The sequence below is a fragment of the Oncorhynchus kisutch genome, linkage group LG6, assembly GCF_002021735.2.
Source record: "Oncorhynchus kisutch isolate 150728-3 linkage group LG6, Okis_V2, whole genome shotgun sequence".
NCBI classification, from domain to species: domain Eukaryota; kingdom Metazoa; phylum Chordata; class Actinopteri; order Salmoniformes; family Salmonidae; genus Oncorhynchus; species Oncorhynchus kisutch.
In genome coordinates, this window is record NC_034179.2 from 56,501,124 (window position 1) to 56,515,920 (window position 14,797).

A 14,797-nucleotide genomic window follows, 5' to 3' on the forward strand; every position below is an offset into this window, starting at 1 on the left:
ATTCATATCCTGCCCATATACACACATATAAACACACCCGTCTATACACACCATTAGAACCTGTGTATATATGTATATACAGTGCCAGTCAAAAGTAAAAACTATGAAATAACACATACGGAATCATGTTTGGAACCAAAAAAGTGTTAAACAACTCAAAATATATGTTATATTTGAGATTCTTCAAACTAGCCACCTTTTGCCTTGACGACAGCTTTACACACTCTTGGCATTCTTTCAACCAGTTTCACCTGGAATGCTTTTCCAACAGTCTTGAAGGAATTCCCAAATATTCTGAGCACTTGTTGGATGCTTTTCCTTCACTCTGCGGTCCAACTCATCCCAATCAATCTCCATTGGGTTGAGGTCATGTGATTGTTGAGGCCAGGTCATCTTATACAGCACTCCATCACTGTCCTTCTTTGTCAAATAGACCTTACACAGCCTGGAGGTGTGTTGGGTCATTGTCCTGTTGAAAATCGAATGATAGTCCCACTAAGCGCAAACCAGATGACTGCTGTGGTAGCAGCAGAATGCTGTGGTTGTCATACTGGTTAAGTGTGCCTTGAATTCTAAATAAATCACAGACAGTGTCACCAGTAAAGCACCCCCACACTATCACACCTCCTCCTCTGTGCTTCACGGTGGGAAACACATATGTGGAGATCATCCGTTCACCTATTCTGCATCTCACAAAGACACAGTGGTTGGAACCAAAAATCTAAAATTTTGGGGGCCAATTAAAATCGTCTGGGTAGCTATTTTAGTAGCTATTCAGGGGTCTTATGGCTTAGGGGTAGAAGCTATTTTGGAGCCTTTTGGACCTAACTTTTTGCTCCGGTACTGCTTGCCGTGCGGTAGCAGAGAGAATCGTCTATGACTGGGTGGCTGGGGTCTTTGACAATTTTTAGAGCCTTCCTCTGACACCGCCTGGTATAGAGGTCCTGGATGGCAGGAAGCTTGGCCCCAGTGATGTACAGGGCGATACACACTACCCTCTGTAGTGCCTTGCGGTCGGAGGCCGAGCAGTTGCCATACCAGGCAGTGATGCAACCCATCAAACCTTTAGAGGATCTGAGGACCCATGCCAAATCTTTTCAGTCTCCTGGGGGGGGATAGGTTTTGTCGTGCCCTCTTCACGACTGTCTTGGTATGCTTGGACCATGTTAGTTTGTTGGTGATGCAAGAAGGGCTTTATGAATGCATTTGATTGTTTGAGTACACGTCCTGATAATCCGTCTGGCCCTGCGGCCTTGTGAATGTTGACTTGTGTGAGTCTTACCCACATCGGCTGCGGAGAGTGTGATCACCCAGTTGTGCGGAATAGCTGATGCTCTCATGCATGTTTCAGTGTTACTTGCCTCGAAGTGAGCATAGAAGTAATTTAGCTCATCTAGTAGGCTTGTGTCACTGGGCAGCTCTCGGCTGTGCTTCCCTTTGTAGTCTGTAATAATTTGCAAGCCCTGCAACATCCAACGAGCGTCGGCGCCTGTGTAGTATGGCTCAATCTTAGTCCGGTATTGATGCTTTGCCTTCCTGGTGCCTTCCTGGGGTCCAGCAAAATGAAGGCAGTTAATACAATTTTATAAACATTACAATACATTCACAGATTTCACAACACACTGTGTGCCCTCAGGCCCCTACTCCACCACTACCACGTATCTACAGTAGAGTGAGTACGTCCATGGGTTTAAGGTGAGTACGTCCATGGGTTTATGGTGAGTACGTCCATGGGTTTATGGTGAGTACGTCCATGGGTTTATGGTGAGTACGTCCATGGGTTTAAGGTGAGTACGTCCATGGGTTTATGGTGAGTACGTCCATGGGTTTATGGTGAGTACGTCCATGGGTTTATGGTGAGTACGTCCATGGGTTTAAGGTGAGTACGTCCATGGGTTTAAGGTGAGTACGTCCATGGGTTTAAGGTGAGTACGTCCATGGGTTTAAGGTGAGTACGTCCATGGGTTTAAGGTGAGTACGTCCATGGGTTTAAGGTGAGTACGTCCATGGGTTTAAGGTGAGTACGTCCATGGGTTTAAGGTGAGTACGTCCATGGGTTTAAGGTGAGTACGTCCATGGGTTTATGGTGAGTACGTCCATGGGTTTATGGTGAGTACGTCCATGGGTTTATGGTGAGTACGTCCATGGGTTTATGGTGAGTACGTCCATGGGTTTATGGTGAGTACGTCCATGGGTTTAAGGTGAGTACGTCCATGGGTTTATGGTGAGTACGTCCATGGGTTTAAGGTGAGTACGTCCATGGGTTTATGGTGAGTATGTCCATGGGTTTATGGTGAGTATGTCCATGGGTTTAAGGTGAGTACGTCCATGGGTTTAAGGTGAGTACGTCCATGGGTTTAAGGTGAGTACGTCCATGGGTTTAAGGTGAGTACGTCCATGGGTTTATGGTGAGTACATCCATGGCTCGATTGGAAGCAAAATCTACTCTGCTATTTCTGGAAAAGCTGGAATATGATCTGTAAGATAGTTCCATGATGTTTATTAAAAAAACTACATTTGCGATCAGCACATTCAGCCTTTCTCTTTATATTGGATCTTTATCCAGCAAAGTTGGGATGTGCATAAAACTGTTTGGATGTGTGTAAAACCATTCATTATCGAAGTTCCCTTGTCTTTACTATATGCCCACGGGGAGCAATTGTGGTGCCTGTAACTGTATTTAGACATAGACTATTCAAAACAAGTTATTGTTTTGTTTTTAATAGAATTTGATTGGAATTATACACTGTCTTTTAAGGCTGTATAAATAGCCTAGTAAATTGAATCTTGCTTATTGATTACGTTTGGCATGTCCAGACTACGATTTGCAGTAGGCCTACCCCCTTATATCACTGCTCATGCCATAGTGTAACGGCTGTTGGAAGGAGAGGACCAAGGTGCAGCGTGATATGTGTCCATATTTATTTAATGAACACAGCAATAACAAAGAGAACGACCGAAAAAGTTCTGGCTGGTGCAGACACACAACAGAAAACAACTACCCACAAATCATAGTGGGGACACAGGCTACCTAAGTATGGTTCTCAATCAGAGGCAACGATTGACAGCTGCCTCTGATTGTGAACCATACCAGGCCAAAAGCAGAAATACAAAACAGAATGCCCACCCCAACTCACGCCCTGCCCAAACTAAAATAGAGACATAAAAAAGGAACACAGCCTATGTTGAACAATGTATTTCAATTTTGAAGCAATGCAGTTAGAACAATGTGGACTGCAAACATGTTCAACATATTTAGCAAATATGGGACAGGCTATTTAACGAACTAGGCTATGACAGACTAGTATTCTTACTGGAGTTGATGACAATGCAATGTTTGGAATGCATGGGTTTCCAAGCTGTGTGCCAGTAGATCAGACAGACAGCTTGGTGCATTCAACATGTCAATACCTCTCATAAATACAAGTAGTGATGAAGTCAATCTCTCCTCCACTTTGAGCCAAGAGAGATTGACATGCAAATTATTAACATTAGCTCTCTGTGTACATCCAAGGGCCAGCCATGCTGCCCTGTTCTGAGCCAATTGCATATGGATGACACGTCAGCACGTACATATATCTCTCTCTCTCCTGGCTCTATTTTAATAAACCTACCGCAATGATAAATCTTAGTGCTGGTGGTAGCGCTATAGGTTCGGGGTTGTGTCAAAAATAATTTTGCTATTTTCATAAGCGGAATTATGGGCACAGTAGTTGGTATGGCATTATAGGAGGACTGAATACAGTAATTTGGAGGAGCGTGTCTTTGGTAATCAGATGAGGGGCGCTCTTTGATAATGGGGAGGGATAACCTACTTGAACAAGCGAAAGGCAGGTATTTGAATTGTGAATAATGATTCAAAATTTGTTGCAGGTGCATGGTAACAGTTGAATAAGATGAGAAAAAAGAACAAACCCGCACACTGCTCTTGCTAGTATCATTGCTCTTTGTTAAGGTTTTATGTATCGGCCTCAAGGTCTATTTCAGAGCTTTGATGAAGGTCTTGAGGCCGATACAAAAGCTTGATAAAGAGCAGTGTCGTGTCTTTGGCATCATTAAAACTGAAGACTTATTTAACAAATAACTCTCTGTAATTATTATTACGAGATTAAACTGATTAATCATGTAACTGTAATTAACTAGGAAGTCGGGGCACCAAGGAAAATATTAAGATTACAAAGTTAGAATTTTCCTCATATAACTTTCAGATATTTTAATATCTGATTAATTAGTCTTCGATTTTAATGAATTATTATTTACCTCACATTAGTCTCATTACAAACGTTGTAAAATGTTGGTTAACTGCACAAACCCTGTCTTCACTATGAGTCATCCATACATCAATTGTCTTAAAATCATTTATTTACTAAGTATGTAATTCACAGAAATGCATAACAAACAGTAGATACAAGGAAATTATAGGAGAATGTGCCCTAGTGGGCTAAACTGGCATGGCTGCTTGTTAGACAAAAGGGGAGTGGGGGTCAGCTGAGAAGGCACTACAGAGTAGATAATTATAACAATTGAAATGCTAATTCTTCGCATGTGAACGCTCATTCATTTGGGAATAATTGCAATCAATATATATAGTGGGGCAAAAAAGTATTTAGTCAGCCACCAATTGTGCAAGTTCACCCAAAGATGAGAGGCCTGTAACTTTCATCATAGGTACACTTCAACTATGACAGACAAAATGAGAAAGAAAATCCAGAAAATGACACTGTAGGATTTCTATGAATTTATTTGCAAATGATGGTGGAAAATAAGTATTTGGTCAATAACAAAAGTTTCTCAATACTTTGTTATATACCCCTGGTTGGCAATGACAGAGGTCAAGTGTTTTCTGTAAGTCTTCACAAGGTTTTCACACACTGTTGCTGGTATTTTGGCCCATTCCTCCATGCAAATCTCCTCTAGAGCAGTGATGTTTTGGGCCTGTTGCTGGGCAACACAGACTTTCAACTCTCTCCAAAGATTGTTTATGGGGTTGAGATCTGGAGATTGGCTAGGCCACTCCAGGACCTTGAAATGCTTCTTACGAAGCCACTCCTTCGTTGCCCGGGCGGTGTGTTTGGGATCATTGTCATGCTGAAAGACCCAGCCACGTTTAATCTTTACTGCCCTTGCTGATGGAAGGAGGTTTTCACTCAAAATCTCACGATACATGGCCCCATTCATTCTTTCCTTTACACGGATCAGTCATCCTGGTCCCTTTGCAGAAAAACAGCCCCAAAGCATGATGTTTCCACCCCCATGCTTCACAGTAGGTATGGTGTTCTTTGGATGCAACTCAGCATTCTTTGTCCTCCAAACACGACGAGTTGAGTTTTTACCAAAAAGTTATATTTTGGTTTCATCTGACCATATGACATTCTCCCAATCTTCTTCTGGATCATCCAAATACTCTCTAGCAAACTTCAGACGGGCTTGGCTTAAGCAGGGGGACACGTCTGGCACTGCAGGATTTGAGTCCCTGGCGGCGTAGTGTGTTACTGATGTTAGGCTTTGTTACTGTGGTCCCAGATCTCTGCAGGTCATTCACTAGGTCCCCCCGTGTGGTTCTGGGATTTTTGCTCACCATTCTTGTGATCATTTTGACCCCATGGGGTGAGATCTTGCGTGGAGCCCCAGATCGAGGGAGATTGTAAGTGGTCTTGTATGTCTTTGATTTCCTAATAATTGCTCCCACAGTTGATTTCTTCAAACCAAGCTGCTTACCTATTGCAAATTCAATTTTGTTTCTGGTGTCCTTTGACAGCTCTTTGGTCTTGGCCATAGTGGAGTTTGGAGTGTGACTGTTTGAGGTTGTGGACAGGTGTCTTTTATACTGATAACAAGTTCAAACAGGTGCCATTAATACAGGTAACGAGTGGAGGACAGATGAGCCTCTTAAAGAAGAAGTTACAGGTCTGTGAGATTCAGAAATCTTGCTTGTTTGTAGGTGACCAAGTACTTATTTTCCACCATAATTTGCTAATAAATTCATTAAAATCCTACAATGTGATTTTCTGGATTTTTTTTCCCCTCATTTTGTCTGTCATAGTTGAAGTGTACCTGTGATGAAAATTACAGGCCTCTGTCATCTTTTTAAGTGGGAGAACTTGCACAATTGGTGGCTGACTAAATACTTTTTTGCCCCACTGTATATTTACGTCAGGATCTCTGTTGAAAAGCTTCTCTCTCTCTCTCTCTCTCTCTCTCTCTCTCTCTCTCTCTCTCTCTCTCTCTCTCTCTCTCTCTCTCTCTCTCTCTCTCTCTCTCTCTCTCTCTCTCTCTCTCTCTCTCTCTCTCTCTCTCTCTCTCTCTCTCTCTCTCTCTCTCTCTCCTCTCTCTCTCTCTCTCTCTCTCTCTCTCTCTCTCTCTCTCTCTCTCTCTCTCTCTCTCTCTCTCTCTCTCTCTCTCTCTCTCTCCTCTCTCTCTCTCTCTCTCTGTGTGTGTGTCTGTTAGAATGGATAGTTCAGAGTGGCGTTCATTCATGTCGTTATAGAATAGATGTTTGGTTGTCGGTCTTCGTGTTTAATGATACCGAATTCCTAGCTGCAGACTAGTAATTAATATCAAAGACTTGTTGTTATTCTGTCAGTATCAATAGTCTAAGAGTTTAACCACGTGGTTTGGTTAAGATTCAGCCATCACAAACCTTGGCCCTCTCCTTATCGAGGTAAGCTGGTCTGGTGATAGAAACCCCGGGTGGGGGTTTTATTCGGAAAAGCAGAAAAGGGCCTGTCCCATGACGCCAGACCATAACTGTGCTCATGGGCGGTCCTCTGATTTAGTTCAACTCCAAAGGGAATTGGAGTTTCCTTCATTAAACAGTCCAAAATCACATGACACAATTTCATAAACAGTATCATCCTCATTCATCTTATACAACAATTAGATGTAAACCTCATAACTGAGGCTATTGTATAAACAGCGTTATGGTAATGTGGCCGTATTGTCTCCCATGAGTTTCACAAAATTGTACCAAACGGACCAGTTCGTAGCTGGATTCTTCACCGATCTTTTATACCTTCTCCAGAACATACATTTTGTTCAGACCTCAAGTTCTGTGATGTGGAAGCAATTCCTTTGTTCTCTCTATGAAAACTCACTCTCTCTCTATACTGTGGCCATGAGGAGATAATCTCCTCCAGGAATTTACGACCTCTCTGACCACAGCAGCCTGGGTGTAGGAGACAGGGAGGCAGGGGGAATGGTACATAGAAAAGGGCTGGTGCAGAGGGAGGGGGGAGGGGGGGGGTAGTGCTCGCTGTACCCAAAGAGGGCAGCGTCATGACAGCAGTGATACTAGCAAGAGCAGTGTACGGGTTTCTTTTTTTTCTCAATTGTGAGCACTGCATTAAATCGGCACTTTTGTTTTTAAGGACACACTTTAAATATTGCCACCCCTCCCACCTCAGCTCAAGCGAGATGATGTTAGACAGGTAAATTGCCGAATCTGGTGTAAGGGGTGGAAAATGCCAGTGCGCCCGTTTTTACATTACACAATTGCAGCTAACGTGCGCTTGACACTTGCGCCTCCTTAGCACCAGCTAAAAATAGAGCACTCCATCTCTCTCTCTCCACCTCTCCCTCTCTCTCATCAGAAAAATGTGATGCCATGTAAATGTCTATGCTATATTTTGACATGATCACATAAGGTAATCTAGAGCCACATATGACACATAAGGAAAGGGACAAAAACAGAAATATATCGCCCAGAGAACTATTTCATATCGTGTAGGATCATTTTAGTTACTCAAGTTGGAAATAAGAAAATGACAGGACGTAAAGACATAGGAAATCATTGTATCACTTACAGTTGGCTACTTTAGTAGAACAGAGCATACAGTAATGACATTTCACAGATTCCTTGGTGCCAATGACTCTACCCAACTATATAATCAGAGTTCCTTTCAACCCATCTCTTTCTCTCATTTCAGAACTTCATTCAGAAGTGGTATATAAAGACCAGTGGATCCTGAGTGTGTCTTCATTACATGGTAAGGGAGGGCAAGCATAAAAACTTTTGAACTTTTGGTGCAACTGAAATGTTGAATCACATAAAAATAAAATACAATTGAAATGATTGCTTAAACAGTAATTACTCAAAATGTCTATTTCATTTCAATTAGAGATTTGTTCATATTTGGCTCCACCTGGTTAGTCCCATTTATAAAAGCCACTTTCCATTTCAACAAGTAATTATGTATAACCTTATTCAATCTGCTCTGGAATTAATTAATAAAGTAGCATTTAAGTCCATCTTTTGTCCCAAAAGGTTTGTGTGGGGCTTCCTCTTGTTTCATGCCAAGCATTATATTAATTCAATTGGATTTTAAAACTTTTAAAAGTCTATTTGAAATTAATCTAAATCAACATGTAGCGGCAGGGTAGCCTAGTGGTTAGAGCGTTGGACTAGTAACCGGAAGGGTGTGAGTTCAAACCCCCGAGCTGACAAGGTACAAAATCTGTCGTTCTGCCCCTGAACAGGCAGTTAACCCATTGTTCCCAGGCCGTGTCTTACCTGGTTAAATAAAGGTAATTTTTTAAAACAAAAAACAAGTTTTGCACTAGAAGTGCAGATGCAGTCATTTTGACAGCGTATGAATTTAAAATGTAAGTATCTCTGCAATTTTTTAAGTCACGCAGCCCTCTTTTTCTAAATAAGTCTATTTAACAGACATATGGTGTTAGAATTTCAATATCAAGAACAGAATTTGTGTTATAAGCAGTTTGAAGAGGACAAAAGCAGATTCTGAGGTTTCCAAAACACGTACCTTTGCCAAATAACCAAAACAATTGAAGATATGAGCTCTATTTCAAAATATCACTTTACCAAGAATAACCGCTGTTCCAATGTGCTCCACATCTGAACACGGGTAGCAGATCGCATACAGTAAAATAAACGAATGAAAATACTATTGTGTTCCTTGAAATATATATTATGTTACCCAAGACCTCCATAAACACAACCAAAATGTTATTTATTAAATGTATATTAAATTTGTTCATTAGATGTTAGAATGTTGCAGTAAAATTGTCTGCTCATTGACGTAGTAAAGGGGTGTAGTGAGGGTCGGCAGTTTAAGTGTTAAAAAATGTTGTTCTTAGAAAATGTAAACCTAATGTATAATACACTTAGAATTGTTTTTGTTCCAAATGGGTTCTTCGGCTGTCCCCATAGGATAAATTGTTTTGGTTCCAGGTAGAACCCTTTTTGGTTCCAGGTAGAACTGTTTTGCGTTCCATGTAGAACCATCTGTGGAAAGGGTTCTACATGGAACTCAAAAGGGTTCAACCTAGAACCAAAAAGGGTTCTTCAAAGGGTTCTCCTGTGGCACCTTTTTTTCTAAGAGTGTAGGTATAATTTTAATCCACTCTTCTTTCTTTTATTTTACAAGATGTCATGCCCACACACTAATCAGCCACACATCACAAGAGCGGTGCTAAATTACAGGCGCTGCTCAGTTTGAGCTTTCAAGACAAAATTTAAACATTAAAGATGAGCCTCTGTACTCTGGTCTCACTGTGAGATAGAGTACATTAATCAACCCAGTGATTATCAAGCACATTTTTCTTGCAGAAAAACATTTATAGTTCTGTCCTCCTTACATTACGCTGTTCATTATGTTCATAAGACTGCCAGCACTTTAAAGAACAAACATTATTAATCTTGCCCATTGTTATCAGACACCGCTTTTGAAACTTATAACAAAAGTCTACTTTTTGTTCTCTCTCCCTGAACTCATTTCATAAAGCACATCAGTCAGGCTTAATGGCTTTCGTGAAGTCTGAGTCCTTCGGAAAGACAACCTAATGGGCTTTATTGGCCTTTAAGCACATACTGTACCCGACTATGATGGTTTGAGAAAATGTCATTTTTGAGAACTCAACTGAGACTCTAGTCCTTGAGCTTTCGACAATGTCTTAAAGTATTTGCTGAGTGTTCCATATTTTTTTAATGGAATATTACCTCAAATGTATTACGCTATTAATTAAATAGATGTCCTTCCAAAACATTATAATTAATGATGATAAAAAGCAGCTTTTCTCAGTGCCCCTGCTTGGCCGGTTAGAAAACAACAGAGTGGTTTGGGTATGTACTGGTAAAAATGGTCAATGAGACATGCATACCCTTGCTTATTCAAATTAGCTCCCACGTGGAGGCACTGGGGCAGACTGTCCGAGCCCAGCTGCACCGAGTCAAATAGTAATGATGGATTCAGGAAACGCACAATGGAACTACTAGGGCACAATTAATGCAGAGTGATTATTTCACAAGCGTGAGTCGTTTCTGTCCTTTGGTTTGTCACTCTTCGTGAAGCCAGCTATCTAGCTACTGCTTCCACCTATATCAACAGTTAACTGCTTCTAAACAGCCAGCAGGCCAACTCTTTCAAACTGCATAATTTCAAATAGAAGTGACTGGCGAGAAAGTTGCTTCATATACTTTGTCCTTTTTCTGACACCAGCTGCGAATAGCTTGGCTTGCTAGCTAGCTTTTTTGTGTGTGCAGTGAGTGTGCACTCCTGAGCCTGTCTCAAGAAGGATCTACCTAGCAAACAGGGGACATCCTAAGCACGTTAGGCGCCACTTGTGGGGGTCGTAGAGCAAAATGGAGACCACCATCGTGAGAGTGGTAGTTAATAGTTTGTAGGTGAAACCATTCAGACTCTACAGACGTTTTCACAAGAAGACCGATTTCTGGGATGTCTCACCGCTCTAGCTCTGCCACCTTTTAACGCAGATGCGGAAGTGCGATATCGGCGGATGTGGTAGATTGAGACTCATCCAACGCAAAAAAATATATCTCTAGCTTAAACTGACAGATTTAATGGGGACCTTTTTTAATTATGTTACTTAGATTGACACTAGGGGGTTATGTACCTTACTGTGATTACAATAGTCAAAAATAAACACAAATAGCTTCTTAACCAACAACAATATCTCAAGCAATAATTTTTATATGACTGTCTGGGAGTGGTTTGACTTGGGAGAGGAAAACTGAAAACTAGCTGTTATTGGCAGAGAGGTTTGGAACTCACTGTCTTTACCTAATTTACCATCTGGTGACATCACCAAGCAGGCCAAAACTCCATCGCAGCAAAATAAGCTGAAATCTCAGGCCTCTTATACTAAAAGGGCATTATCATAATTTTCTAGTATTTAATAGTATTATTCCAACATAGTGTGGAAATACATATGAACTACAGGAAAATCATGCTTTTGACTGTGCTGGGCCTTTAAGTGTATTTTTAACATGTGTAAAGTTTAGGAAATCTCAAAATGCTGTAGACCATTGGGGTTGTGAGTTCAAATCCCAAGTGAGAACATGTTGAATAATAATAATTGAATAAATAAACACAAATCTAATAATGTATGTCAAAGTGTATCAAATGTAGTATGTAAGTTGAAAACTAAACCGTGATCAGTGGTTCACCATTCAGGGCCTTGATGGGCTTGGCAACAGTAACAAGGGGTCACCTGTAATGAAGCTAGGATGGCCGTGCCCTGGGTAGAATGTGTTTTTGGTAACACATTTTTTGGATAGTCCATCTGTAGATGCTCTACAGACTATCAGTAACATTCCAACTAATTATCTGCTATCCCTAACCCTGGTTCTAACCCTAATCTTAACCCTTATCCTAACCCTAAACGTAACCCTTACCCTAACCCGAGCCCTAACCTTAACCTAAACCTTATTATTAACCTAACCCTAACTGTAACCTTAGCCAGCAGTTGCTTATCAACAGATAGTTTGTTGATAGTATGATCATATGTAGAACATCTACAGATGGAAAATCCAGACTATCCAAATAAAGTTCGACCTTTTTTGGGTGGGGAGAGTATGTTTCTTTACGACCAACGGGTGACGTCCCCGGAACAAGCCGGGAACTAGACAAAAACCTCCACGGGACCGTGATAGAACATTCTAAGAGCGTCCTATAAAAGTGCTTGAGGATTTCCCTGGAACAAACCAGGAACTAGACAAAACCTCCAGGGGACCATGACAGATCATCCCAAGAATGTCCTAAAAACGTCCTCAGGGACGTCTCCGGGACAAACCGGGAACTAGACAAAACCTGCCGGGGATCATGACACAGCATCCTGACCATTTCGTGGACAAAAAAAATGTGAAAACAGTTTTAAAGCTGCTGGGCCAATCACATACGGGCCTGTCTCGGCCAAAGAGGATGGTCGCATTATTCAAGCAATTTGTGTGTTTTTTAACAGTTTGTTTAAAAAACAAGTTTGAGATGGGGTTCTACTCAGTGTTTTTCTCGAATGTATGACTTGGCCACAAGTACAAGTAAAGGACAACAACATGATTTGGGTATGAGCAGTATATTATAGTATATTATTTAAAAAAATTACAATAATTAACTTTAAGAAAAGCAAAAAAAAATCCATAGAACCTTTAGCCATCATTTGTACTGACAGCAGACTTGAGAGAGGAGGGGGGTGTCAAAGGTTGTGTTCTGTGAGACAAGTGTAACACCTGCTGGTACTCAGCAGTACTGCTGGAGGGGATGCTGATGCGATGCAGCCCACTTGCAGTAGTTTTAGCTCTTTTAGAATACAATTTTGGGGATAATATTGTGCAATATAGAAGGAGGCCCGACAAAAACAGAATCAAATATTATGCACTGCACACCTTTTCATCAGAATACTGGAGGTTGTTGGGTCAATATTGCTGTTGCCTCATCAAAACCAACTAAATGTAGTTATGACAACTACATTGAAACATTATACAAATGAATGTTCTTGGAAAGTTCATTCCTCGTCACACTGACTGATCCAAGAGTTTTTTTTTTTATATTGCCGTCATTGTGAAGCTAGCCATGACAAGAACTTAGTGAGTGCATCATGGAAAAAGTTGTCACAAAATGATCTGACTCTGTTAATGGGCAATGTGTCAACATGAAATATCCCACTAACATCACAACAGGAACTTCACCTCCAAAAACTGATGCAAAGGACACTCATTGAGTCACCAGCTGTCTCTCACTATCTTCTTCAAACAAACACCTCATATGCTCTTTAGCATAGCTGAATCAGGAGCAGGTAGACCATGCACAGTTCATCCATCCCTGGAATCGTCTGTATATCTCAGACACAGGTCACATCAGTTATGTCCGATTCGCTGGCCCTCTGCTTGGTCCACTAATGTCACTTAGTAAGACAAACATGCCTAACGAGGCGAACAACTGAATTGCCACTTACCATTTGATTTCATTGAGAGACTTCTCTTTTTTCCGCTGACACTGGCAAAGACCACAGGCCCTTGTTCCGAGACCCGTCTGCTCCAGGGGTATAAATGGGGGGAGGACCTGGTGTTCTGCCTCAACTAATTCTTCCCTCAGCATTTTTGCTACTCTTCTACAGAGCTTCTTCACCACCACAAACTCCATAGGCAAGAGCTTGGGGGTCTATGTGTTTCACTGGAGGATTGGGAACGACAGTAGGGTTAGCATGGTAGATTTTGGGGATGTAAATGCAACTAGAATATGAAAATGCCTCAGAACTCTTACCGTTTTTATTGAACAAATGTATTTCTATGTACTTTACTTAATCTAGAACCAAATAACTGTAGTTTTGTTGATGTAGGGATATGGTTTATTTTAGAACATACTGAATGACAATATATCAACAGGATATGGGTCGTCAGCATTACACAAAATGAGTAATATCAATCCAAGAACTAGAATATAGATTGTTCTCATACATTGCATGAAGCTCCCATAGTGTACTGTAAGCAGTGTGAACTTATCTGTTTCATTGTGTTTCCCTCATCCAGCCTACCATCACCATGGCCTTCTGGCTCCAAGCTGCATCTCTGCTGGTGCTGCTAGCGCTCTCCCCCGGGGCAGACGCTGCAGCCGCCCAGCACCTGTGTGGCTCTCACCTGGTGGACGCCCTCTATCTGGTGTGTGGAGAGAAAGGATTCTTTTACAACCCAAAGAGAGATGTGGATCCCCTTATAGGCAAGACACCTCTAGCACTGTCTGAATTCAAAAGACTTCATAGCTGCTCGACAACTCAACTTGATCTAAGACCACAAGCTACTTTACTGTTTATGTGTGTGTAGAAATGGCATGTAGGAAACTCATGATCACTATGAATAACAATGTTGTGGAACAATGTAGAACCTACAAATATTGAAATGAATGTGAAGGCAATTATGAGATACAGGGAAAGGCATATACAGTAGTCCATACAACATATGCTGGTTTATGTTGTGCTATAGCACTCACTCAATATATTTTTCTCCTCTTGCAGGGTTCTTCTCTCCAAAATCAGCAAAGGAGAACGAAGAGTACCCCTTCAAAGACCAGATGGAGATAATGGTAAAGAGAGGTATTGTAGAGCAGTGCTGTCACAAGCCCTGCAACATCTTCGACCTGCAAAACTACTGCAACTGAGACCTGTCGGACCACTTAGCCTGCGTTCACCCACTGCCACGCCAAATTCTCAGAGACAGCATCCTACTTCAAAGATTTGCAAACATGGAGTGCAAACAAGAAAAGGTCTAGATGTGGGGGTTTTTTCCCCAGAAAATAAAATTATATGAAATTAGCAAGGACTTTGAGTTTTCCTTTTGTGAATGGGCCTTAGGTTCTGAGTAGGCTACTATGGCTTCTGTGCAATTTGTGGTTTTGAGTTTACATGATATTGTAAATGCATATTGTGGTAATTCAGACATATTCATATCATGTCCTCTTAGTTGCCTCGATTGTGTTACTATGCAGCTAAGAGGGCCTTGCACAATGACCATTTTGTTCCCCTTTTTTCTCCCAGTATTGCATTATTT

The 14,797-nt window shown here is 41.3% G+C and overlaps 1 protein-coding gene across 1 annotated transcript; it reads left to right on the forward strand.

The window, feature by feature from the left end:
• The first annotated feature begins 13,315 nt into the window (after positions 1-13,315).
• LOC109892188 (insulin) lies at positions 13,316-14,566 on the forward strand. The gene is made up of 3 exons (XM_020484628.2): positions 13,316-13,399; positions 13,784-13,970; positions 14,266-14,566. The coding sequence occupies exons 2-3, from the start codon at positions 13,796-13,798 to the stop codon at positions 14,406-14,408; spliced, it is 318 nt and encodes a 105-aa protein (XP_020340217.1). The 5' UTR covers positions 13,316-13,399; positions 13,784-13,795; the 3' UTR covers positions 14,409-14,566.
• The last annotated feature ends 231 nt before the right edge of the window (positions 14,567-14,797 follow it).